The 27,936-nt window shown below is 37.7% G+C and overlaps 1 protein-coding gene across 2 annotated transcripts; it reads right to left on the bottom strand.

Moving 5' to 3' along the window:
- On the bottom strand, nucleotides 1-27,934 carry ERI1 (exoribonuclease 1). 2 transcript variants are annotated; one of them, XM_034410858.3, is made up of 8 exons: nucleotides 27,538-27,905; nucleotides 24,498-24,679; nucleotides 22,913-23,123; nucleotides 21,157-21,240; nucleotides 20,033-20,142; nucleotides 18,977-19,091; nucleotides 16,476-16,725; nucleotides 1-553 (listed from the first exon to the last, which is right to left on the bottom strand). In XM_034410858.3, exons 1-7 carry the CDS (start codon nucleotides 27,610-27,612, stop codon nucleotides 16,486-16,488), a joined length of 1,017 nt encoding a protein of 338 aa, XP_034266749.1. In that variant the 5' UTR covers nucleotides 27,613-27,905; the 3' UTR covers nucleotides 1-553; nucleotides 16,476-16,485. The 2 variants fall into 2 exon arrangements, with proteins under 2 accessions (XP_034266749.1, XP_034266748.1); XM_034410857.2 differs by lacking the exon at nucleotides 1-553 and having other exon boundaries at nucleotides 14,712-16,725; nucleotides 27,538-27,934.
- Nucleotides 27,935-27,936: the final 2 nt, after the last annotated feature.

Here is a 27,936-nt window from a genome sequence, read left to right as displayed (position 1 = left end):
TGCATTAAGAGAAAGATGTTTATTTATTTATTTTTCAAATTTATATACCGCCCTTCTCCCGAAGGACTCAGGGAGGTATACAGCCAAAGTAAAAACATAAATACAAACATTAAAACCAATTTATGTTTGGCCCCAAAATTAAAAGAACAATAACAAAGCTATTAAAAACATTTTTTTAAAAAAGTGTTAAATATAAATTTGAAAAATAAATAAATAAATAAAGAGAAAGATGTTGGCAGATTCAAAATTCTGTAATGCATAAAAATACATAACTTTTGGCAGCTGAGTCCAAAGTCTTAAAAGTGAGGTTTTTGATGATTGTGAGATTGTGTGCAAATGGTTTTTTCATTAGCCAGATTTCTATCAAAGCTCCGCTTATGGACTCCCATCCTTCCTAGCTCCAAAAGCAGACACAGGATGAGGCCAGGAGGGACCCATTTCTTGTACTTCCTTATTGGTCAGGGCAAGGGAGAGTTGGGTGCCTCAGTCCAAGTTTTCTTCTGTGTGAGGACAATTGTAGGCTGTACTGAGACAGTTTTTGAGGTTGCAGAGTCTGGGAAGAAGCAAAAAAACATTTGCTATGAGAAAATGCTCAGGTAGTACGGGAATGGGATGGAATAGCTACAAAGGAGTGACAGAGATCATAATTCTTACACATGTTTATCTTTATTCCTCCTCTATTCCAGTAAATACCCAAATAACCAAGAGCACTACTAGCCTTGACTTGAGATGAAAACACAGTGTTTTATTCCTAATAAGGTTGCAAAAATCTAGACAGCCACTAGATGGTAATAAAGATATATGGAAAACTATGTTTGCTGCCATCTTGTGGTCACCTTAATTTTTGTGGCCTAGATTTTGGAGTCGGGTCACTAATAATGAATTCTCGCAGGAGGGTAGATTCAAAGTGGTTAGTGGGCATAAAATTCTCCCTTTATATTTGGTGAATGCTTGGAGGTTAACCCCACTACGATGATGGTCCTTGTATATATAACTGGCCTTGCAAATGTGATCCTCATTAACTGTTTAAGTTAGTTAGGCACATATGGGCAAAGTCACTATTCAAGTATATAATTGGAGGGGAAAAAGTGCTCTCTCCATTGCCAGGAAGTTGATTTTTAGAAAACTATATAAAACTTACATTGTTATCACCTTGGATCAGGAAAATTAATCAGATGGTCAAAGGGAAGTTGTAATAAATTCAATACTGTATCTCTAGTACAGGAGTATTAGATCTGCATTGTCAATAGCAATTCAGCTTCCGTTTCTAATTTCCTGGTTTGCTGCTACTACTTTGTTCTATGGAACTGAGTTTTCTCCATCTGATGGCACTGAAGAAGAATTTGAAGTCATTGACTGTGAAGTTAAAAAGCAAGTTTTGCAAATTCCTCTTTTGGTTCAAATAGCTTAGCATAATTTATGTCTAACCATATGTCAACTTGATATATGTTGCAGTTTTATCTAAATACATTTTTGTGAAAATCTTTGCATCTTAGCCACATAGGACCCATATAAACAAAGAAAACGTTTTGAGGACCTTGCCTCTATGCAAGTTGCAGAAAAGTTTGTAGACCTTGCCTCTGTGCAACCATGCCCATCCTCTGTGCCTATATTAGGAAATGGGATTCTGACATCCAAGAAACTGAAGGGCTATGAAGTTCCCATAAATTATGAAAGAATCGCCTATTAAACTTTCCATGAGTTTACAGGAACTTTACAGGAAGTTAAAGCTAAAGATGTGAGTTGGATAAAATACAGCTGTAGAGCATTTCCCGTATAGTAATAGAAGGGAATGAAAATTAGAAAACTCAAAGATATCAGAACGAAAACAAGTCTTCAGCTTTCCCCAAACCGCCTCCCAATTAAGGATATTTAAAGGCAACATCCTTGGGTTATCAGAAAACTCTGTTGGCATGAAATGAGCTGCTCCTGCTATTAATCCCAATCTCATCTCTAGGTAAATCACTCTGTTCTGATTATGCACCTGCTGGCAAAGTGGTTGGCTGGTTCCTTCATCTCTGCTACCCTCTGCATAGCACATCAACAGCCAGTCGTGGATCTACAGACTGGGGCGAATCTGTTGCAGGACTGTTGCAGGACTGGGGCAAATCTGTTGCAGAATTCAATTTGTCATCTCTTATTCATTTTCCTGTGTCTTCAATGTCAACACATTCTGTTACAGCTCAGACTGGAGAAAGTTCAAAAGGGCAAATAAAATCAGTCATAAGGGAAGCTGCTTGTAAACCACACATTTCTTTAAACTTTTTTCCCTTTTTTTTTTTTTTTTTTTGGTATGGCAGAAGATGATAACTGCCAGGTTCTTCTGAGTTCTGTTCAGGCGATACTGAGTGAGAAGTGATTCCATTAGTCTACTATTCTTTTATTACAGCCTTGTGCTTTACCAGAAGGACTATAGAGTTAAAGCATGTGTGCAGTATTATCAGCTGAAAATTGTAGTGCTATTGTATAATTCTGATTGACATCTCCCACTTAAAAGAAATGCTGGATATTGCTTTCATCAGCCCATGCCTGGATGATATAAAAATGGCTACATCCATATGCCATATTGAACTTGCTTACGAACAGGTAGAGCTAGGTTGCTATAGGAAAGCTTCAATTAAAAAAAACCCTTTACTGCTCTTGTACAAATCTACAGGACCACTGCCTGGGTTGTTGTATCCAGCTCTTTAGGGAGATAAAAGCCAAATGGAATAAAATCTCATTGGAGAAGGAGAGCATGATCACATTGTTCTGTAACAGCCAATAGATGCTCCTCTGATCCCACCTGACCCACCCATCCATCTGACATCACCTCTGATGATAAAGTGTAACAGATTTTGCCTGTTTTCTGACTATCACTGGATGTTGTTGGCTTAAGGGGGAAAACATTACTTTAACATTAGTACAGCTAAGAACAATTTAAATCTATTTTATAAGCTGGAGTTGAGATGAAGACATTATAAGGACACTGTAGTCAAGACACATTTGTGCCATGGTTAAATACAAATAGAGAAAGTCCCTAAGAATTTCTACAGATTTGCATCCAATACAGGAGTTCAATACTGGGAAATTATTTCTAGCAGCTTTTCTGTAGCAACCAGTTCAAGTGGTCCAGTTTTATTTTAGTTATGTATTATTTCAAGTCTTTCCTATCTATAAGTGTGGGGCAGCAAACGTGTGCATATGTGTGTATTTTACTAATTATATTTCCAGTACAGGTAGTCCTCAACTTACAACAGTTCATTTAGTGACTGTTCAAAGTTACACCACCACTGAAAAAAGTGCCTTTTGACCATTTTTCACACTTACGACCTTTGTAGCATCCCCATGATCAGGTGATCAAAATTCAGATGCCTGGCAACTGGTTCATATTTATGACTGTTGCTGTGTCCCAGGGTCATGTGATCACCTTTTGTGACTTCTGACAAAGCAAAGTCAATGGGGAAGCCAGATTCACTTAACAACTGTGTTACTAACTTATTAACTGCAGTGATTCACTTAACAGCTGTGGCAAGAAAGAACGTAAAATGTGGTAAAACTCACTTAACAAGTGTCTCACTTCACAACAAAAATGTTGGGCTCAATTGTGGTTGTAAGTCAAGGACTACCTGAATAACTAACATTGATTAGCTTGAGAAATTGTGATTACCCCAAAGTTGCCTAGTGACTTTCATGGTAAAATGGAACTTGAACCTGGTTCCTCATAGACTGAGTAATATAGTGTCTTCATCCTCTGCACAGTATCTTCTAATGAAAGCTAATGAAATCTTCTGAAGTGAACTGTCAGTCCAGCTGCTTTGGCCTCCATATGCTCCACCTATTTGCAGCTTTACTGTTAGAATATCAGTTGATAAGGAGGGAGGGGTAACCTAGCTTGGTGGATTGAAAGGAGGTGTATCCTGTACTAAGAAAGGGAAACAAAGGGACTGTCACAGTTCCCATGAGGTATGAAGATCTGGCATTCTTCCCAGTGTTTTAATGCTTGCACGCATCCCAGAATGAGCAGAATCCTTGCAAGAGCTTATTTAATCTGGCTGGTCATTGGATGTCATTCTTGTAAATGTACTGTAGAAATATTGACTTGGCACCACTGACAGTGGATCTTAAAAATTTGCAAAAAAAAAAAAAAAAAAAAAAAGCAGAGTTCAGACTCGCTTATTAGACCACTGCTTAATCATTTTGGGGCTTGAACAATTAAACTGTTAGGCTTTCCTCTGGAATGTTGGTAGATTTTTCCATAAGAATCCAATCTCTTTCTGAAAGTTTATGTGGCACTCCAGAGACTGCAGTTATTGAACTGGGCTCCTTGCGAGCTACAAAGACGATGTCACTGGTCTTGGAAGCACAGCCTATAATGTTCATCAAACAGGTGGAGTTCAACAGGAAGTATGAAGCATAATACTGAAGACATTAGTAAAAAAAATAAGTCCAGACGTACTTCTGCTCAGTGCCTTTGTTTCAGTGAATATTTTGTTGCCTTCTAAAATCCTTACACTTTGTAGAATACCTGTTTTTTGGAGAAGTCTTTCATTTTCTACAAGCTGGGAGTCAACAAGATGAGAATATTGACCACATAATATGATCTGATTTGTCTACATGGTGGGCACATCAGGGACAAATAAAATCAAGAAATAGGTTCATCTCAGTGGACAAGCAAATTCATAAAAGACTGGAAAGCAAATTCCGGAAAGAGAAGGGTGGGGTGGCATTATAAAAAATGTTCCTGTAATTAGCAAAAAAAGGCTTTAGACCTGCCCTGCAATTTAGTGTTTATAATTTAATTTCATTGCCACATTATATTGTTCATGTTATTAGCTGTTCGAACTATACGTGAAGTCTTCCGTCTTTTTACAGCTTTCCCTTTAAACCATGAATTAAAATAATCTCAATAAACTCATATTACAATGAATAAATACTTTGATACATCCGCTTGCTTTCACATTACTATTTCTGTCCAGTATTAGAAAACGTATTTTAATTTTTAAAATACCTTTATCCTATCTTCTCTGTATCAATTGTCATCTTCAAGTACAGCAATGAGTTTCAGTTTCCTAATATTGAATCCATTTTTTGTACCAAGGTGAGTTATTAATATTTGCTGATATCAACACAGTAAATATTTCCTTTTTTAATTTTTTGCCATTTTTTTTTTAAAAAATCAATTTTTAGGTAGTAGGCTCCAGTGGATTCAGGATAATACTGGGTCTTGTTAGTGAAGAGAATTCTAAGGCTACATGCTAGATCAGTGATGGCTAACCTTTTCGGCACTGAGTGCTGAAACCTGGAAGAGAGCAGCTGGCCAGTGCGCATGCACGTGGTGGCCAGCTGCTCTTCCGGGTTCCGTCATGTGCATGTGCATGCCAGAACTGGGAGGTTCAGCTGTCCGCCGCGCTGAGGCCTGTTATCTCAGAGCTTGTAGCATCGGTCAGTTAGAAAGCTGATTAATACTGAAGTCTAAATTATATTCAGGCACGTCTTCTTGTACACATAAGGTCCTAAAATGCCCTCCCTATTATTGCTAGTGTAAGGAAATGAAAAAGGGCCTATTAATTGAATTAGAAGTAGCGAAGACTAGCTGGCCAGTGCACATGCGCATGACGAAATCCGGAAGAGCAGCTGGTGATGGAGTGTGTGCCCACAGAGTGGGCTCTGTGTGCCATCTCTGGCATGTGTGCCATAGGTTCGCCATCACTGTGCTAGATTGCTAAATTGAAAACACATCCATGAATAAGGATAATAGCCAACTAGTATTGTCTGTTCTGCTGCCAGAAAAATGGCATGGATGTGTCCATGAAGTCCACAGTGATTAAGCTCCACTCAAAGGAGATTTTACAATTTGTCTTTAATAACTGTCCCTCACATTATTTCTTTAGAAACAACTCAGGCTGTTGCTTTAATTTTACAGTATTCAGAATTTATCAGTCATGAAAAGAATATTGCAGAAATGATGAAGTGAGGAGGGCAGCAAGTAACTTCTGTAAACCATATCTAGTGATAAGAGTTTTGCAAACTGCTAGAGACTGGGTAAAAGGAGAGTGAATCTTCAAGTAATTTCTCAAAATTAGAGAAAATCATTCATTCATTCATTCATTCATTCATTCATTCAGTGATATTTTAGGTGTACTTGAAAATCCTAGGAGCAGGAGGAGCAGAAATTCCCTTAATTTCTGCACTGTGTGAGTCAAGTCTCTCTCTCATTCTGACACCCCTGATAATATCGACCATCTACTGTTTTTTCTGAGCCCTAGTTGGACCACTTCTGTCAGTAGGAAATAAAATCAACATTTAGCTAATCTCCTTAAATATCTCTAGGAGAAAAGCAAACGTTCAGGAGAATGCACACAAAAGGCGGACCCGGAAGCTGAAGCCATCCTCAAGCCATTTCTTGTAAAGCAAACAGGAGAGAACTGGCTTGTGGATTGTGGACAAAGAGACAGACTAACTGGTTTGACTTGTTTCTGCACAGCTAGCTACAAATCTGGAATACTTCAATGGTGCTGTCGTCTGCATTTTTGTAGTCTCCCATTCAGAGGCATGAACATACAAGTGTGTATGCAAACACATGCATAAGCCGTAAAGGTATCTAGATGCTTAGAGTTGTGTATATATGTGTATCAGATTCTCAGGATTATACCCTGCACATCTGATGAAATAGGTGGTGATACGTGAGAGCTCATGCATTAACAAATAAGTTACGGTGCCACAAGACTTTTTATTACTTTCCAGGTGGCAAAACTAATAAGGCATGTTTTGATCTTTCCTTTTACAAGATCCAGTTCTCAAATAAAATGTCCCAGGAATGAAACACCATGGGTGCAAGAATAGGAAAAAGTGGCTAATAAGAAAAGCAAATGTGTAAGCATAAATTCTGTTGAAAAGTCATGCAATGTGGATTTAGGGTAGTAGACTCAAGCCCATATAATAAAATGGTAAATCCACCCTTCAAATGGACATTTCCATATGGGTCATCTCCAAATAACCAAGCAGCTGATAGTCTAGAAATTAGGACAACCATGACCTGGATGATTGAGAATCTCCATATATCTGTAGAAATTAAACTTTCCCCCCTGGTGGGTTAGTCTGGTTACTGGCTCTAATCCTCAAACTCAAGTGTCCCTTCATTTCATCTGCTGATTTTCTGTGCCTTAAGAGCTGAAAGCAACAGAATGGGCACAGCTCCCAAGAATGAGCAGATTTCATTCTCTTAACTAGTTTTCAGGTCAGGCAAAACAGAAGGCAGGTATGGAATAGTGTTTCTTATGAGCAGAAATGGCCAACTATTGAGTCTCGTGCAGCCTCCTGATTCCCCCCCCCTTTCCTAAAATGTTAATTAATGATATGATATAAAAGATTTAGAATTCCATTAATAAAGAACTAGAAGCTACTTTCAAATTATAAATATGTATATTTCACATTTCACTAAAATGTCCCTCTTTAAGATTTTGGTGGCAATGCCCAGATCAATTCTGTTTAGCTGGAAGGTGCCTGGCTTTTAATAAGAGCAGGATATACCGGTACATCTTTCAGGGAAGGGGATGAGGAGGATGCAGCAATGGGTGTTACTATGGCAGAGATTTTGTGATATTTTACAATATTTTGTAATGAAAAATACAAACTAAAAAAGAAGAAAAAAACCCTACCCTTATATCTAGTGAATACAGTAGTATAATACTGTATGATCATGTTACTGTGTTTCCCCGAAAATAAGACCCTATCTTATATTTTTTTGAACCCTGAAATAAGCGCTTGGCCTTATTTTAGGGGAGGTCTTATTATTTTGGGGCCCATGGAACAAGACAGGACTCCTCTTGCCGTCTTAACTGATTTCCAGCTCTGTCTCCTTAACCCTAACCATAGGAAATGGCGGGGCCAGCTGTGCATGCCATTAAATATTTTCGGGGAGGGCTTAATTTCAGGGGAGGGCTTATTTTTGGGGGAGGTCTTATTTTCAGAAAAACATGGTATACGAATGTATTCATAAGGGTAGGGTTTTTTCCTTCTTTTTTAGTTTGTATTTTTTGGGGGGTGAGATTGTCTTTTTTTTCCTCATTTTTTTTTTAGTTTTTAAAGTTTTTTAGTTTTTTAATTATTTAAATAAAATAAAGATTTTATTAACAGCATAAGTATAATTTAAATTTTTTTTTTTAATAAAGTGAAGAAAGTGGAGGCGTTAGTAACGAAAAGTGTATTGCAACATTGCAAAACATAGTTCATATTTGGGCATCTTCTTAGAAACAGATGCCTTCAAGAGTAAGCGGAATGATTTAATTATAGTAACTTCTCAGAGATAAATGTTCTCTTGAACAAATTAATTTGAATATTTTCCACTTTGGAAAATTCATCAGAACTCTTGAACAATACAGTAGAAACAAACCGAAACTGATACAATGGGAGGAAGCAGACTGAAGTATGTTAGATAAGCAAAGGAAAAGGAAAAAGTGTTTGACAGCATATTAAGATGAATAATTTTACTTTGCCAGAAATTATGCAGAACTATATTTAGAAACTGAACCATGCGTACATCATGGAACAGCCCCACAGTAAATTTAAGATGTCTAAAATGCAAAAGAACACTACTGGATTAAACCAAAAGTCTTTCTTCCTTCTTGCCCCGCAAGTGACAACACATGACCTACATTAGCTCACTGGTAGAGGGCAATGGAAGAGTGTGACCTCAGCAACAACAAACATTTTATTTATTTATTTAGTCAAGCATGTATTATATGACAGCTACAAGTGTAAACATTATTATAAATACATGAAAAGGATACAAAAAAGAAAACATTAGGACAGGGACGGTAGGCACGCTGGTGCGCTTATGCATGCCCCTTACAGATGTCTTAGGAATTGGGTGAGGTCTACAGTAGACAGTCTAAGGTTAAAGTTTTGGGGATTTGGGGAAGAAACCACAGAGTCAGGTAGTGCATTCCAGACATTGACAACTCTGTTACTGAAGTCATATTTTCTGCAGTCTAGTTTGAATCGGTTTACCATGAGTTTGTATCTATTGTGTGCTCTTGTATTGTTTTGGTTGAAGCTGAAGTATTCATTGGCTGGTAGGACATTGTAGCAGATGATTTTATGTACTATGCTTAGGTCAGGCTGATTGTCTAAGCCCAAAATTTCAAGTCTGGTGGCATAAGGTATTTTGTTGCGAGCAGAGGAGTGGAAGACTCTTCTTGTGAAATATCTCTGGACTCGTTCGATTGTATTAATGTCCGATATGCAGTGTGGGTTCCAGACAGATGAGCTGTATTCAAGAATTGGTCTGGCAAAAGTTTTGTATTCCCTGGTTTTCAGTTCAATATTACCGGAGAAGAAACTATGCAAGATTAACAACTCTTAATGGTTTTTTAGCAATGCTGTTACAGTGAGCTCTGGCACTTAGATCATTCGAGATGAGTACTCCAAGGTCTTTGACAGAGTGAGGGTCATCTGTTAGGTCGTATCCATCCAGCTTGTATTTGGTGTTCTGAATTTTTTTTTTGCCAATGGGTAAGACAGAGCATTTGTGGGTTGAGATTTGGAGTTGCCAATTGTTTGACCATTCTGACACATAGTCAAGGTCTTTTTGTAGAGTAGCAGCATTGTCACTGGTGTTGAATAGTTTTACATCATCTGCAAAGAGAATGCAGTTGCTTATAATATGATCGGAAAGGTCATTTATATAAAGTATAGAGTGTGGGTCCTAAAATGCTGCCTTGGGGGACACCACTGTTAACAGGTGCAGGGTTAGGTAAGGCGTTCCCTATTTTGACTACTTGCTGCCTGTTTGATAGGAACACAGCTATCCACTTATGCAGGAATCTGGAAATGCCATTAGATTTTAGTTTTAGAAGTAGCTTGTCATGTACCACTGAATCGTAGGCTTTACAGAAGTCTATATAAATTGCATCTATTGATTTACCCTGGTCGAGTTTTGAAGTCCATGTGTTTTTGCAGTGTAATAGTTACAGATTGCAGGACAATTTTTTTCTAAAGCCAAATTGCTTGTTAGAGAGTAGGTTGTTAGTCTCTAAATAGAGGGTAATGGATTGGTTTATGATTGATTCCATGATTTTGCAGGTGTCACAACATAATGAGATTGGTCTGTAATTATCAATTAGGCTGGGGTCACCCTTTTTGAAGATAGGTATGACCGTGGCTAATGACCATAAATTAGGTAAGGAGCTGGTTCTGAAAGATATTTCGTAGATTATGCTAAATGGTTCTGCTATGGTGGTTGAGAGCTTCTTTAGGAAGTAGGCACATAATCCATCAGGGCCAATCGATAGAGATGGTTTTAGGTTGTGTACTGTCTTTTCAACGGCATCTTCTGTGAAATCAACATGTAGTAGATCGTTGTGAGTAGTTGTGGTACGATTGGGAAATGAGAGGCATGAGCCATTGCTGTTTACAAAGACTGAACTGAAGAATGTGTTGAAGAGGTTGGCCTTAACAGTTTCATCATTACAGTCTTTCCCGTTTGGTCCTTTTAGTGGTGGGATGGATCTTGAGTCTTTAAGTTTGTTGTTTATGACATTGTAGAAGGTCCGGGTGGATTTAGTGAGTATTAGGTTTTCCTTGTTTGCTATGATAACTGATGCATTCTGCCTTTATGCATTCTGTCAGCATACGGTTTTGTAGCGACTTTTGAAGTTAGCTACATAGCCAGTTTTGTTTTTGCACCAAAGAGGGGTTTTTTTTGGTCTGAAGCTTCCTTATTGTTCTGGGTAATTTATTTTTCCTAGTTTTGGGGGTTATTAGCGGTATGTATAGTTTGATGATTCTTTTGACTTCTTGCAAAAAAATGTTATAATGATCTTCGGCAGTGATGCAGCCAGTGAATAGAGTTTGCCAATCAAGATGGCAATGTAATTTGTAAAATGTAAAATGGCAATCTGTAATTGCCATTACAGAATGGCAATTCTTCTATCAGAGCCAACTAAAATTTCTGAAAATGTTTCCAGAAATCTTAACTGAGCAGAGTTAAACAAAATAAGATAATAGAAATTCTGATCTCTAGTGTGGACATTGCTTTTGTAACATTGTTGTGTTGATGTGCTGTTTTTCTTCAGAATCTGTTAGGTAATTAATGTTAAAGTGTACATGTTAAAAAACATTGACTTACTCAATTGAGGAACTGGCTGTCTATTACACCAATCACTAAAGAAAGCCTTCTGAGATTTTGGTATCTCAAGCAATTGTTCTGCTTGAGATACCAAATACTAATTGGGCTGCTCTAGTACTGTACAAGAGAAGAGAGAAATAGCTCAATTACCTTTAGCCTTCATTTTTCAGTCTCAAGATACCCCTTACCTTTTAGAGAGCCCACAACTCCTTTTTTCATGTGGAAAATGCTTAAGTCCTTTGATATCTTTCTTTAATTTTCATTTATTTATTATTATTTTAGTTTTGAGGCCATCCAATTCCACAGCAACTCTGGGCAGTTTACAAATAAAAATATTAAAAAGAAAACCAAACATATCAGGAAAAAAATGTGCCAGAAGATAGCAAACAGATCAAAGAAACAAACAAACAAAAACCTAAAGGGGTTCAATCACCATCCTAACCTAAGACCTGGGAGAACAGTTGGATCTAAACAGACTACAAAAAACTCACAGGAGTGGGATATCATCAAAAAGGACAGGAACCATCACCAAGAAGGCCTGCTTCCTAGATCCATCAAGATAACACTGCATAACTGATAGACTTGGAATGTGCCAATTCCAGCTGACTTCACTGGACAAGCAGAAACAGATGGAGACAGTCCCTCAAATAACCAGCTCCTCTGCCATGCAGTGCTTATAAGTTATATCCAGCATATTGAATTGCACTGGAAACCACTTGGCAATGGGTGCAGTTCATGAAGCAGCAGGAACAGATGTGGATACCACAACATGCCCATGACTGCCTGCACTGATGCATTGTGGGCCAGCTGTAGCTTCCTAGAAGTCTTCAAGGGTAACCCTTCTAGTGCTATTATAATACTCTAATGAAGAAGTGATCATGACCAAGGTGAACATGAGGGACTCTTATTTTCAAAGGGTCAAACCAAAGTTTGGTTTGAAACAAAAATTATTACACACCTTAATATAGTATTTCCCTAACTTGATATCAGTATATTACCTCCTAGATATCTTGGATAGTTAAGTATATTAATTACAAAGCTAACGAATGGTAATACCAAATCAGCCAATTCAGTTCTCATACTATTTCACCTACAAATAAGGCCAACACAGATCATTAAGTCCACAAACGCCCCAGAATGATGAAGATAAACAAGCCAAAATCCTCACAGCTGACCCCAAAATCCTGGCCACTTTATCATCAAAAGATTTAATTTTGTCTGAGAGGAGATAGAATATATCATAACCAAATGTTCTTCTGGAAAACAAAATACAGTGTAAGCGTGAGAACATTTTCTATGTAAATCCCAGTAGATGGAAAAACAAGAGAGCAACACATAACCTATTGTTTCCATATCCTTGAACAAGGGCATATATTGCTATTAAAAAGCAATTTTTCAACAATCCCAAGCAGAACTGCTGACAACACATTATAATGCCTTCCTACACTCGAGAATGCATAGGTTTGGGATATACTTAAGTTTCACAACTTATTCCTGAAATAATATAATTCTAGAAAGAAAGGTGAATATAGGTCATTGACTACTGAATAAGAATCTAATCTGTATCTTAAGTGCATTCAATAATGTATCATTTAGTTTCTCCACGGCTATAAGATACGGGCAGAGTTCCATCTTATTTCATGTCAAACTTTCTTGATAAACCAAGACATTTTATTCATTTACGCAACACTATTTTCTGATGTAGCTCTCTGTCAGTTTCTTTACAATTCCCATTATTATCCAGTCAACACAGTGGTGAAATGTAAAATTTATTACTACCAGTTCTGTGGGCGTGGCTTGGTTGGGGGGGGTAATGTGCCTGAGTGGGCATGGCCAACTTTTTTTTTAAACTTTTAAAACCATTTTTTCTACAACCTCTTTGGCCGAAGAGGTTGTAAAAAAATGCTTTTAAAAATAATTTTAAAAAGCCTCTGATGATCACGTGACTCAGCTGGGCATGGGGGGGGGGAGGGATTTTTGCTACCGGTTCTCTGAACCACCCACTGCCATCGCTACCAAATCAGGTGATCCGGTCCGAACCGGGAGCATTTCATCCCTTAGTCAACATATTTGTGGTGGTTGCTGCTTTGGGATTATAAAGTCCTAATGACTAGAAGTATTACTTCTACTACTCCCGCATAGCATCACCCCAATGTGTGCATCTATATCCAGAGCAGAGGCATTATTTGCTTTCCCATTGATGGCTTGAGTTTAATGACCAGACGCGGCCTTCTCAGTGGTAGCTCACCAATTATGGAATTCTTTCCCAAGGGAAGTTTGCCTAGCCTCTCCCCATGTTGTCCTTTTTCAGAAAGCAACTGAAGATGTGCCAGAGATTTATATGTGAGCAATTAACCAGAATTAGATATTTTACATTGCCTGTTGTTTTCCTTTTAGTATATTAAAATGATTTTTACTTTTAAAAATATATTGTTTTTAAGCACTATTTTATTGGGTTGGAATTTTTTGTTGTTGTTCTGTTGCTAAGTGCCTTGTTTACAATGGCCTGAAACCGAATAATCCAGAGGCACACCAGATATACTGGTAAATTCCCATCTGGATCTAAAGGAGATCCAATCAGTGCATATAAAGAGTACAAAACTGATAGAGATATGATGTAAACATTTTTCCCATTGGCTCAATGTTTGTAGTATATTTTAACAGTTGAGTCCAATTTTAAAATCTTTCATCCACTGGTTCCACTGAGAGATTTAAATATATGCTTAACAGTTCTATTGCTGAAATTAGCTTTGGGACTTACTTAGCTTTGGCTGAATTCTGTTCGTAGATAAGGATGTTGTAACAAATTGAAAAGATAAAGCAAGGCTGTTCTTGAACAAACTTTTTTTTTAAAACTATGTTTCCACAATATACCCAACTAGCTGATCCCATTTGCAATCTATTAGCCTTGTTCTACCGACCTTCCATATCAGAATTCTTTGAAATTTCTCAACTTGTTCTCCTTTGGGCATTTCCATCCAGTAATACCATATCCTTCATTCAAGAATGTAATGTCATGTAATTCTGAAGGTGATTATAAAAAAACAGGAAGACAAATCCTGCTGAATCAGTCCAAAGATTGATCTACTTCCCAGATTGGCTAATCAATTGCTTCTAAAAAGTCCACAAGGAAAAATTCAGTGGAAAAAAAAAATCCATATAAATGGTTGGGGTATTCAGTGGCTATGTTCTCAAAACATACTTATCACTGTTTAATTTGATTAAGGTTACTAATCTTTCTTTAATCCAGCAATATTTAGGTCAAAGCTTGGTTGGATAATGTCGGTCAGTGTGCCATGCAACATATTAATTAACTAATTCAAAAATTTATCAGTAAGTAGGACTTCTGCATTGAAGAAATCTCCATATTATGTCCATTTGTGATTGCTTGGCAATATGTATCGGTAATTAAAATGTTCATAAGTTATTTCTTGTGGCTCACAGCAGCATTATCCAACATACATGCATACCCAGGAGATCTTAATGCAGCCCCTAATGGTCCTTCTGTGTTGTCCACTGTCTTAACTCCAGCTGCAACAATCAGCTAAAATTTATATCTGTTCCCACAATCCATTTTTGAATGGGCAGAGGAGCTATGGTATGACATTACAAAGTACCTTTATTGGACAGACATAACACATTAATTTGAAATACAAATGATTACAGTGGATTGAAACCTTTTTTTAAAGTAAAAATATACAAATTGTATTCAAAACAGCATAAACTTTTATACCAAAAGCTGATATTTAAAGTGTCCAGAAGATGAATGGCTAGTTGTGCAGTGGAAAAAAGTTGACCTAGCACAAAATCTTAAACTGTGTTCATACAACATATGACATAGTTTTAGTAGATTCACCCAAAAGTCTGGGTTCACCTGAATCATAAACAATGTGGACTGACTGGTCCATAAAATGATCAAGCCTGTTTTTACTTATCACAAGGTGTGAACTAGCCAGTCTTTCAAAACCATCTCAATTCCATGAACAAAACACGTAGAAAAGATTTTACACATGTAGGAACACATGATTTAAAGTGTTAAAATAGAAAAGAATATTAAGATTGCAGGCTGCAGCAGAAAGTGTAATTTCAAATCATTATTCACTTTTGCTCTGGACAGATTACAAGAAAGCAGAATATTTACAAAATGGGCTTTCAAGAGAAAACCAGTGCTGCATACAGTGCCAAACTATACACTGTACACAGCCACTGTGAGGTATAATAGATTAAAGATGGGCTTGAATCCTTGTTTAGACCTGAAGTCAATAATCGACTTGAATCAGTCATCCATTCCCTCAGAACATTCTAGGCAACAATTTGTGCAGAATTCCCAGGAAAGTGGCAAAATGTAACAAATCAATTTGAAGTTAGAAATCTGTAACAGTTGTGCAATAAATATTAAAATGTGCCATGCTAAGTAATGGTTCAGAACATTAAAAACATAAATTGTATTTATTAAAGCAAACCTTTCAAAAATAAGTTGAAATGTCAAAACAAAGATTGGCATAATAATCTACAGGGAAGTGATTTGTTTCTCTTTGATTATATGAATGAAATACTGGCATAAAATCCATGCCAAAGCTTACTTTATTACAGAAATAATTTGCTTCTCTGTTTTTTTAACAATGCTGGGGTAGGATATTAAAGTAAGTTACACCATGCTATTGTAGAAGGAGGAAGGAGAATGGAAGGAGAAAAGTACAATAATCCTTGTTAAACACTCTATTATTTCAATAGAAATATAATGAAATACTTAAATTGCTATTAGAATTTAATGAGGCTAAAAGGTAACTAATATTGGCCCAATAGGTCTCTCAACAATCTTAGAACATCAATATATACATCAAAAAATGTATTACTACTAGAATTTTCCATCAACTGGGTAAGGAAGATCAAACTTAAAAAAACAAATCCCCTTTGTGAAGAATTTACCAAACCCAGATAAACTAACGCATACCAGGAAACAATTTGGTCACTGTGACATGAAATCAAATAGATCTTTCTGGTACATTAAACAGTAAAAGAAGAGATCAGCAAAGATGCATTCCCCGTAGTATTCAACTATGTTAAACATCTTATTAGTGTTGTTATATCCGCAGATCAAATGTTACACTTACAAATGGTACAGATCAAATGTCTGACTTTACTTCAGAGAAAACCATTTAATAAGTGCATAAATTTCTTGGATAACTAAAATGAAACTTAGCGTGACAAATTTAGAGTGCTAAATTAAGAGAGACTTTCAGTGGGTGCTCTGTGACCTGTAAATTTCTGCAAGGGGTTAAATTGGGGATAGAATAGCTTTTAAAAACTCTTTGAAATGGCTTTTGAATAGCAAGAATATGGGCCTGAAGGCAGGGTAACTCACTTCCTAATATTTATCGAAACCTCGGCATCTGTGGGATTGGAGCGCCCTCTATTGGAGTCGAGGAAGGGACTGCTAGCAGATACCCGCCGTGCAGCCTCTCATTTACACGGAGTTCACATCCATCCTGAAGCATTCGAATGGCTATTCTTGCAATGTTCTTGGAATCATCCAGCCCACTGTGAGGCCGTCCATCATAGTCCATCCCAAGTTTTTCCAACATGGTTGACAGCTTTGTTTGGCATCTAGGAACCTGGAAAATGAATTGAATTATCCTGAGTAGATGCAGACCAAATAAAAATGCAGTATCGATCTGTCTACATTACTAGCTGTTCTAAATTCTACCCCTGCCCACGTAAATGTAAGATGGCAATGGGGTCTTGCATATTCCAGCTATGCTCTGAAGTCCAGCATATTTCCTACATGAAGGAGTGTAATTTTAAAATAAACTGATTTAATTTAAATGAATAAAAGGACAATATTTGGCATACCAAACCATTTCGCATTTTTGTTTCTGAGAATGTCTCTGTGCCAACCCAGGTACTTAGGCATTCTTAGAAAACAAAAATGATGGGTAGTTATAGTTATATGAAAGTATGTCCACTTGCACCAAATAAGACAAAAAAAAAGTTAAAGCTGGACAATTAAGAGCATATCCTGGAGGGAAATACTGGGAAGGATGGTGGAGAGCAAGAGAACCAGTTTTCCTTCAGCAAAGAGATCTTTTACAACAGGCCACGTCCTTCAAAGTGCCCATGTTATAAGAGCACCTAGGACTTGTTCTCACATGTCAAATAATGCCCATTGCCCCAAAGAATGTTTATAGATCTGTTGTTCCAGTTGCTGCAGTTCTAGAAAAATCAAGAATGGGCAACAAAAGGCAACATTCAGATTCTGAGTTTTATACATGCAGTATCTAGCAGAGGTAAGCAGTTTTTGTGCTCCTACATAAACTCTACATTGTCTTCTTCAATATAGATAGTCCTCACTTAACCAACTTTGAAGTTATAACATCATTGAAAAAGGAGATTTATGACCAGTGCAGTGTCCCCAAAGTCATGTGATCACAATTCAAGCAGTCCATAACCAGTGCCCATTTACGATGGTCACAGCATCTTACAGTCAAGCAATTTCCATTTGGGATCTTAAGGACTGCATAAGTCCTTAAGACTTGATTCACTTAATAATTGTAGTGGAATTTACATCAAAAGTTCCACACAATCACATGACATTTCACTTAATAACTATTTATTGATGGAGTTGCGGTCCCAATTGTGATCAGTAAGTGAGAATTGTCTGTATTTTGAAGTTACATGGAGTGAACTATGGACATCACCAGAATGGGAGGGATGCTTAAGGCACCCATTTCTTTATCTTTATCTTTATCTTTTATTAGATTTGTATACCACCCTTCTCCTTTCGGACTCAGGGCGGTGAACAGCCAAAATAAAAACATTTGTACACAAAAGTTAAAATAATTTTAAAAATAATTAAATGAAATTTGGCCCATAATTTAAAACATTTCAATTAAAAATCAGTATCAAACGTTAAAACCAACATGGAATCAAACGTTAAAACCAACATGGAATTTCCCTGCTTAAAATGGCTCCAAAACTATATAAAAAAGGCATCTCTTTTCCAAACCATTTAGAATTTGCAGAAGGGCTAATGAATGGCGGTATAACTCCATATATATCCTACCTGTCATACATATCTCAGTAGGGGCAATCTTTAGCCCAAACTTTATATATACTGCTCAAAAAAATAAAGGGAACACAAGCAGAAGACATCCGAGATATGAATGAATGAAATAGACTTATTAAATACTTAGTTCTTTACAAACAGTAGTTTATACACTGCTCAAACAACTAAAGGGAACACAAAACTACTGTATGTAACGAACAAAGTATTTAATACGGCTATTTCATTCATTCAGATCTCGGATGTCTTCTGCTTGTGTTCCCTTTATTTTTTTGAGCAGTGTACTTTTCCTAGCTCAGTGATGATAAACCTGTAACATGCATGTCAAATCTGACACATTACGAAGTTTTGGGTAACACACCAGCATTTATGCCATAATTTACCAACACCCAAAAACTACTTTCAAAAGCACAATTTTTGGAAGCTGAGGAATGGGAATGGTGCAAAGTGGCCTTTTTCAGTGACAGCATAGGTTAGGTCTGAAGCTGAGGTCAGACCTCAACTCCAGGCCCAGCCTTAGCACTGCTGCCAAGTGCCAATGCTCAGGATGTGGGGTGGGTGGGTGAATAGAGAATTGTTTCTCTCTCTCTCCGCCCCCCAATATGTATGTATTACACGCCAGCAGAATGAATTTATGTATTTTCTGAGTTTTTGACATGCCAAGCCCCAAAGACTTGCCATTTCTGTCCGAGCCACAGCATATAGTTAAATTCATTAACTTGCCAATTATTATAACCCGATTTCTGAATTTCTACTTTTCTCAATAGAATCTGAATGCTTCAGGAAACAAGCAGATAACAAACCTTGTAGAAGTTTCCATAGGATTTGCGGATATTAATCCACTTCTTAGCAAAAGAAGGATACTTCAGACGACTAATATGACACTGGATATTTAAAAATTTACTCATATCCCAGGACCTTTAACAAACAAAGAAGCAAACAAAGAAACAAATAAATCATAATATTTTAAGGATGTCAATTTAGCTTTTCATCAGGAGGTTCTTTTAAGCTTCTTTTGCAAATTATTTGGATATTTTTTTAATATTTCCCCAATTTTTCTGAGACAACTTGTAAATCTTTTTTTGAGAGTCCCTGAATCTTAAATAGACCACCAGCATTATTTCTGGCAACACCTATTGTTAAATTCTTCTTTCAGTGGCCCAAATATGCACTAAGAATTTTATCTGCCTACATTTTCTCATGGAAATATTGTCTTATTCCATGCTGTTGATTTGTTTTTTGACATTTTATTGATCATATTTTTCATTAGTTTTATAATTCATTAACTTGTACAATTGTACTGTAATTTCGTTGTTTATTATTGTCTTATGTTACGCATGATACTTATCAAAATGTAAAATATATGGCTCAAATATTAAATAATCAACAGATATATGAATGTACTCCCTTGTAAGGTTCTATAAATGTCATTCTTCAGCTATCTGTCAAAGAAAATTAGCATATTTATAATCCCCTGCTCATGTATAGGCACTGAATAAAACAGCTGACTTCAATGCTCATGTATGAATGTTACCTATGCAGATTACTTTTCTTGAATTCAAAAAGTTGTAATCTACTAGGCTCTGAATTTTAATCAAAGTAAATTTGCTTTTCAGAACAGAAAATATTTCTAATTATGTGCAGCAAGCAGGGTAAAGATCCAAGGTATTCTGACATTCCAATCACAGCATCCTATTTAGTTTATTGCTGCAAATACAACCAAACTGAACAACTCCAGAAATACAATCCTTTCAAAGCTAAAGATTGGTTTAAGAACACTGACATAATTTAATGGTTGTAATTAAAAAATAAATATGTTTCACCAACTAAACATATATGTACCTCTCCCCAACACATACCCATCTGTTAATATGGAATAGCTGTATTTGCTTCCTAGTTCTTTCTGTTTCATCCAGTCTACAACACGTTGCAGAACTTTTGGGAATTCATCAGCTTTCTCTACCAGTTCCTAGAAATATTATGAATGAAAATACAATTACTGTATATTAAGAAATTCAAGTATTAATTATATAATGTGAGAATATAAACAGGGCTTCTGTCAAGTCATATTATTAAAAATCTACTACACCCTTTTTTGTTTTCTACAATAACTATTAATGCAATAAAATATCCTATATTCATTCTTATTACATTCAGTGAAAAACTTCTTTATAACTACTGAAGTATCTGCCTCATATATCTAATATTCTTTAATGGCTGGTGGCAGGGAAGGGGCAGGAGGGAAGGGAGGGATGTCCTGGATCCAACTCTCACAAATTGCATTTTCAAAAATCCTGCAGCCTGTCAAGCACCCTATCTTTCTGGTTGTTCTTTTATTTCCCTCTTCTTCCACCCCTTCTCAGCTTGGAAAACTGGAAGAAAGACAGAATTTATGGTAGAAAAACCTTTTTTTGTTCCTCGGAGCCTAACTGTAATGTATAAGAAAAGAACTAGCAGTAGCAAGTTAACATCAACATTAAATGTCTGTATCTCAAAAGCATCTAAAATGTATACTGCTCCATATCAGATTCAATACCTAACAAACCATTACAAACCAACATTTATAAATGTATATTTTTCTGGTGCTGTACAAAACTCAGTTTGTAATTTATTGAGCTACTAAGAATGTAACTAGTTTGAGGACCCCACGCAGTCTTTGCATTATTCCTGCAACTGGCACTAAGGAAGCAATAAAGCGGATTTCATCGATGTAGAACTCTCATAAGAATTACAGGTAGTCCTTGGTTTATGACCACACTTGAGCCCAAAATTTCTGTTGCTGAGACAGTTGCTAAGTGAGTTTGCCCCATTTTATAACCTTTTTATCAGAGTTAAGTGAATCACTGCAGTTGTTAAACTTAGATCTGAGCACTCATTTACATGCTGTGCTTGCAGTCAGGTATTAGGAATACATCTAATGTCTAAATCTTTATTTTTTAAAAAGGTTTTTCTTTATGAGTGTAATGTGTGACAGAATATTTACCTGAGAGATTCCTGTCAAATTAATGCAGAAATCTGAGAGTTGAGGATTAATCTCTGGTTTCACATATTGCTGGAAAGTGTCTTCCTGAAAAATTGAAGTTAAACATAGGGCATTTCATGATGATACAAAACACAGAAAACCTGCTCCTTACATAGCTCATTAATCCAAAGGAATAACAATCAGTCAAACATAACAATATAACAACTCAGTTGACCGAGTTTCATGTTTAATGAATAACAGAATAGAATAATAACTCAGTTGACCTCATGTTTAATTAATAATAGCTGTTGTTATTGTTGTTGTTATAATACCTAGGATGCTGGCAGCAACCCATATCAACCATCAGCGCTAGTCAATGATATTTGTGATACATTTTTAAATGTTTAGTTGACTGAGTTCCACGTTTAATAAAAGAGATGATGATGATGATGATGATTAGTTGAACCTTAGCAAAAAGTACTGCAGTATCATACTTATGCTTTAGGTGGGATATTTTGCTGTTCCTGCTGCCATGGTTAGAGGCTTTCTTACAACTCCCACTTCAGGTTCAGGTTCACAAAGAGTACCAAGAGTTGTAACACAGAATAGCCATAAAGAATGATATACAGTCATTACACACAAGTATATTAGGGGCACTGTAGTGGTGGGTTGCCCCCGGTTCGCACCGGTTCTATAGAACCGGTAGTAAAACCGGTGGGAGACTCCGCCCACTGACCCTGATGTCATGAAAATGCTTCTGTGCATGCACAGAAGCTTCTGCACTTGTGTAGAAGAGTGTGCATGTGCACGAGCGAAGAGAGCGCAAACGCGCAGCCCTATTGCGAACTGGTAGTAAAGGTAAGTAGAACCTACCCCTGGGGCACTGTATCTGGACAGCTATGAGAAGATAACCAAAAAATACAGAAAGCCCCATCTGATATCACAGGAATACACCTGTGATTCCACGTCATACCCACAATGGATTATTCCTTACTCAAACCAGCATAGCCAGTGAACCACCTATTGATGCCTTTTTTTAAATTATCGCATGATGTGTGAATACAGGATGCAGACTAGGTTCTTTCCAACCAAAACAAATTGGAGAACATAGCCATAAGCCACTCCATACGCCTTTCCTATTTTTTTCCATTAATTCTGCTAGGAATGTAGCCCATATTGAAATGGCATGATTAATTCTAAACAAACAAATGATGGGTAACTTGCTAGCCACGCTCCATAGAAGAAAACTAATGAGCATGCATATTTATGCTAAGCTATTATGGCTTAGCATGATATGCAACTGGATCAGTGTTAATTACCTGCAGAACATTAGACTCAACATTTTAAAAATGAATTGAAGGATCAGGATGGCATCATTTAGAGCAGAAGAGTAGCAAAGAAGGGCATTTGGACTATTTGTTGTCTTTCACCCAAAATCATTTTTCTTTTCCCAAACTGTCTACTTGGGGAATCTAGCCATGTATTTACTTCTGTTATGCTTGTTCCACTTAGCAAGAGAAAAGGGAAGGTGTTTTGTTTTTTTGCACAAAATGCCTGTACATTAAGCAGCAAACATATATCAGTAATTATTTTCTTATGGATATAATTTAAGATCTAAAAAATATTATGCCAGAGTCGTAAGCTGCCTAATTTGTTGATCAGACTGCACACAGGGCAACATAATACCTTTGATTCACTATCTATTTTCAAAATGCAAAACTCAGTTTTTCATGAATTTATTAAACTGTCCAGTAATCAAGTAGGAAGGAATACTTACTATTTGTAATGTCTGAGTATTTAGTAAAACAATAGGAAATTCGATTATTTCATGTGTAAATTCAGGCTGATTTTTTTCTTCACAAGTTGCTTCAAAGTCAATAACACAGATATAATTGTAGTAGTCTTCTGCATTTGGAGGTTGCTTGTGCATTAATTTTTCTTTCTTATAGTAATTTTTCAGCCTCTTCTTTAATACGTCTTTTACTCCTCTGTTAAAAAAAATAGTGTTTACTTCTAGGATATTTTAGTATACTGTTGAATTAGAACAGAAATGTAGCATCTCCTAATCCATTTGGACATTATCTCTCCATGAAAATGCCAGTCTTGTTTTTAATAACTTCCTCCAACAGAAATGACAAGAATTACCTACTCTGATCTCTTTGCACCAAACTAGCCTCAAAAGGAAGTTGCTCCTACTGTGTAATTCTCCATTGAGAGATAAAACATGAACAGAAACATTCGTCAGGATTATAAAATTCCCTATGCTTTTAAGAAATTTAAGAGATTATTTTTAGACAAAATGTATTCCAGTTTTTACTTAAGTTGTTTGCAATGACATGAAGTTATTTCTGCACAAATAAGTAATCCTTTCATTTACATTTCAGACAGTGGTGAAATCTGAACTGGTTTATTACCAGTTTGCTGGCTGCGCATGTGCAGTGCACACCACTCACGCCAAAAGGAGCCATGGGATAAGTAGAACAGCACACTGGTGTGTGTGTATGTGATCAGCTGTGGCGCGCAATCTTTTTTTTTTACTTTTAAAAGCATTTCTTTACAACCTATCCGGCCAAATAGGTTGTAAAAAAAAATGCTTTTAAAAGTTAAAGAAAAAGGCTCTGACGATTGCGCAGCTCAGCTGGGATCGTCAGAGCTTTTTTTTTACCTTTTAAAAGCATTTTTTAAAAGAAGCAGCAGGTGGGCGACCAGGTGGGCATGGGCAGGGGCGGGGAGGGGGGCAGGGATTTTTGCTACCAGTTCTCCAAACCACCAGCTACCGGATTGGCCGATCCGGTCCGAACCGGGAGCATTTCACCCCTGATTTCAGATGAACTAAATGGTCTCTAGGGCAGAGAACAGAAGGAACACTTTCATGTACACTATTTAAAAAAAACATCATATATAAAAAAATTGTGATGCTATTACATAACTGACATAGGAAGCTATTTTCTTAAAAGTCAGACCTAACCCCAGTAATGTCAATTATAGTTGAGAGGGAAGTCTAGGTGGCCAATCAAGAGTTTCTTTCAGCTCTACCTGAAAATGCCAAGAATAACACCTGGGTTAATTTGTGTGTGAAGCCTACATTCTATCACTAAACTACCACCAACTGCAAAGTACTTTTTAAAATCTTCTTCTTGTTCCAACTTTAATTTAGGTATGCAATTTATTCCTTGCCTAAGTCCAAGTGGATTCTTAGGATGATGTCAAATTATTAAAACTAAATATTGTACTGTATGTACATATAAAACGAATAGGCCTGTCTTCAAACACAAGATCCACAAAAGGTGACTTTATTAATTCTACCTTTACATATGTAGTAAGAAACACATTAGAAAATGTATGCACTCACACACAGTTACCTGGTGTCAAGTCTGAATTCAGCAAGTTTAGCTCTCAGCTCATCTCTAGTCATTCTATTGATGTAACCATTTGTCAGAGAAATCTCTTTGTAGATTGGATCGCTGAAATCACTTGAATTAGATTTTGTATTATTTTCTTCTTGAAGATCAAATTTGCAGCACTGCTTACTCTGACAAAAAGTCTGTATGATGAGAAAAAAAGTTGTGATACGTTATAATTGTCTTTATCTTCAAAAGTTTTAATAATAATCTTATTCAACATTATCTAGAAACAATGACATTGGATAATTGTCCAAAGGCAGGACTGATCATAGTATTATATTGAAAAAGCCCTTACATATACTGAGAGGTGTAATTTATTCACTTCTAACATCCAGATTTTGAAATGCATTCTTTTAAAGAAGGGAATCTGTTATTGTAATTGTTATGTGAGCCTAATCTTGTTTATGGCCCATCAATTAGTCAAATTTCCTACTTGGTCATCAACATGGCACCATGTAGATGAGCATAACTCCCACTTAAGGAATTTAGCAACATTTCAGAACAGGCCCAAAGACAATACTATTTTATTTTAAATTTTAGAATTGGGAATAACATACAATAGGCATGTGTTTAACTTGCTACATTCCTTCTTTACAGTATTTTTTACAGGTTCTTATATATTTTTTTTGAAGATAGGTAAGCTTAAAGCCTTGTTGACCAGAAGGTTGGCTGTTTGAGACCCAGGTACTGCGTGATGGGGTGAGCTCCTGTTCTTGCCCCAGGTCTTGCCAACCTAGCAGTTCAAAAGAATGCAAATGCAAGTGGATAAATAAGTACCACTTTGATGGGAAGGCAACATCATTCTGTGTGCCTTGGCATATAATCATGCTGGCCATATGACCACAGAAGCATTTTCTGACAACACTGGCTCCTTTGGCTAGGAAATGGAGATAAGCACCACCCCCTAGAATTGGACACAACTGGGCAGGGGAAACCTTTATCTTTTTAAACTTAAAGTCATCAGATAAATACCAGCAAAGGAAATTGTGGAAACTATAGTAGAACACCCTGATGCATTTTAATGGCCAACAGTTAAGAATAGGCAAATATGGTTGATATAATTTAAAAGTTAGACACTTATGAAAACATTTTCTCAAGTATGAATTTGAAGAAAGTAAACCACTGTATGCTTGTGGATTGGGTAAAGGCCGGTCTTAGCTCCATTGAAAAACAATTCAATGGTGAGAGGAGCCAATAAGCCTGAGGATGCATTGGAATACCAATGGAAAAGCATGAAGGGTTTTTCAAGGGTAGAAAAATAAGAATGTACAGAGGCAGACGTATCCTTTTCTAAAATCCAAGATGGCCTTGAGTAGAATGGAGTATGGTGAAGCAAGAGTGACTGCAGCTGGACAGGGCTGAGCTAATTGTGACTTTCCAGACTAGCAAGAAACCCCTTTACCCTGTGCTGATGAGCTAGGTTGGGGATGGAGTTCATATTGCACTGCATCTTAGGAACTTCTTGCAGCCCCACAGCTGTGGCACACCAAGAAGCCCCTTTGTGCTTCCTAAGGTAAAATGGCTTTCTGCTGTGCTGCAAGGTTGGTTGAAGCTTCCAGGAACACCTGTGGTTTCATGCTGCAGCTTCTTGGAGCTTCTTACAGCCAGAGATGTGGTGCACCAAGCCCCTATATTCCTTCCCTAGCCTCAATGCACTTTCACACATACCTCCTCTTTCCCTGGCCTTCCTAAACTTGCTCCACACTGCAGCACACCCCTCATTCATGTGCGGGCTGTACTGGGCCTCCCCTACAGCCCTTACCTGGGACTCCCACCAGAGCCGTAGTGATACAGTGGTTAGAATGCAGTACTGCAGGCTAACTCTGCATTCCACTGCCAGGAGTTCAATCCTGAGCGGCTCAAGGTTGACTCAGCCTTCCATAGTTGGTAAAATGAGGACCCAGGCTGTTGGGGGCAATATGTGGCTCTAAAACCGCATAAGGCTGTAAAGCACTGTGAAGCAACATATAAGTCTAAGTACTATTGCTATTTCCCACTTAACGGCCCATGCATCTGGATTTACAACTGCAACTGGGATTGCCAGGACTGCAATTGCTATGTTATATACGTCACTAAGCAAAATATACTGCTCAAAAAAATAAAGGGAACACAAGCAGAAGACATCCGAGATCTGAATGAATGAAATAGCCTTATTAAATACTTTGTTCTTTACATACAGTAGTTTATACACTGCTCAAACAACTAAAGGGAACACAAAACTACTACATGTAACAAACAAAGTATTTAATACGGCTATTTCATTCATTCAGATCTCGGATGTCTTCTGCTTGTGTTCCCTTTATTTTTTTGAGCAGTGTACATTCCAGTACCAATAGTGGTGAAACTACCTGCAACCCCGGAGCGCTGCAATGTTTCTTGGATATTTCCAGGTAACACAAACAGCTTGCCTCACGGTCGTTTTTACTAACAATCCAAGCAAGGCATTGTCATCTTGTTTGCCCATGCTATTTAAAAATAATAATAATAAAGACGTAAAACATGATTTCACCTTTTAATTAGTAACACTACCCACCCCTACCCCCCTCTGGAAGTGTCACGGGGTTGGGTTTAATTGTTTTAGCAATGATTGCTCCTTTGGGCAGTGATCCATCTTGGTTAAATGCAAAACCCAACTGGAAAGACGAAACTCAATGGACTACCCCCCCCCCCAAAAAAAAAACCCTTTATAAGCGCAAGGCTTCTTCAAAGGCCCAGGGCCGCCGGGCTCTCTCTCTCTCTCTCTCTTTCTCGTGCAATCGATCGCAGAGAGAGGACTCCGCGGGAGACCCCGATTCACTGAGAAGCACGAGCTCTTTCCCGCCGCGGTCCAATGGCTTTCAGCCTCTCGCGCCGCTTGCCCCTCCTTCGCCGAGGGCGGAGCTCCAAGCCCTTCGACCGATGACGGAAGGAGCTTTCCAGCCGGGACGGTTGGTTCTCTGGGCACCAAACGACTAGCTAGCCCGATGGCAAAGCTGCGCAGCCGCGAAGGGACACTCACCGAGGCCTCGCTGGCTTCCGCGTTCTCCTCCTCGGTGCGGTCTCGTCGCGGCATGTTCTCTTTCTGCGCCTCCATTTGGCGGCGGGGAAACCTCGGTCTCTTGTCTTCCTCGGGTTCCTGCAGAGGGGAGGGGGGAGAGAGGAGGGAAGGCGCCAACACCCCCCACTTTTTTTTTTCCCAAACCAGACAAAACACCGCACCGGATTGGGTGACGTCAGGACGCCCCTCGCGCTCCCTCAATGGTGGATCGGAGGCGGGGTCGAGAGTGGGAACGCCTCCCGCAAAGGATGGGGCGGCAATGTAATGTGACGTCAGGGCCCGCCGGAAAATAACGAACGCGGCTCGCTCTGGGAACGGAGCGGGAGGCGCGGCCTCCCTGTAATTGCGCGGGAAGGGCCA

This window comes from Pantherophis guttatus, chromosome 2, assembly GCF_059756535.1.
Source record: "Pantherophis guttatus breed Tessera chromosome 2, ASM5975653v1, whole genome shotgun sequence".
Lineage (NCBI taxonomy): Eukaryota > Metazoa > Chordata > Lepidosauria > Squamata > Colubridae > Pantherophis > Pantherophis guttatus.
This window is presented reverse-complemented; position numbering and strand designations above follow the sequence as displayed.

Bases quoted from the DNA above. Each gene is read 5' to 3' on its own strand.
- ERI1 (XM_034410857.2), bottom strand. From the start codon at position 27,612: ATGGAGGCGCAGAAAGAGAACATGCCGCGACGAGACCGCACCGAGGAG. The intron at 23,124-24,497 runs GTAACTGTGTGT...TTTTTTTAACAG, and splicing joins GAATTCAGACTTGACACCAG to AGGAGTAAAAGACGTATTAA. The intron at 20,143-21,156 runs GTAAATATTCTG...TAATATTTCTAG, and splicing joins ATTTGACAGGAATCTCTCAG to GAACTGGTAGAGAAAGCTGA.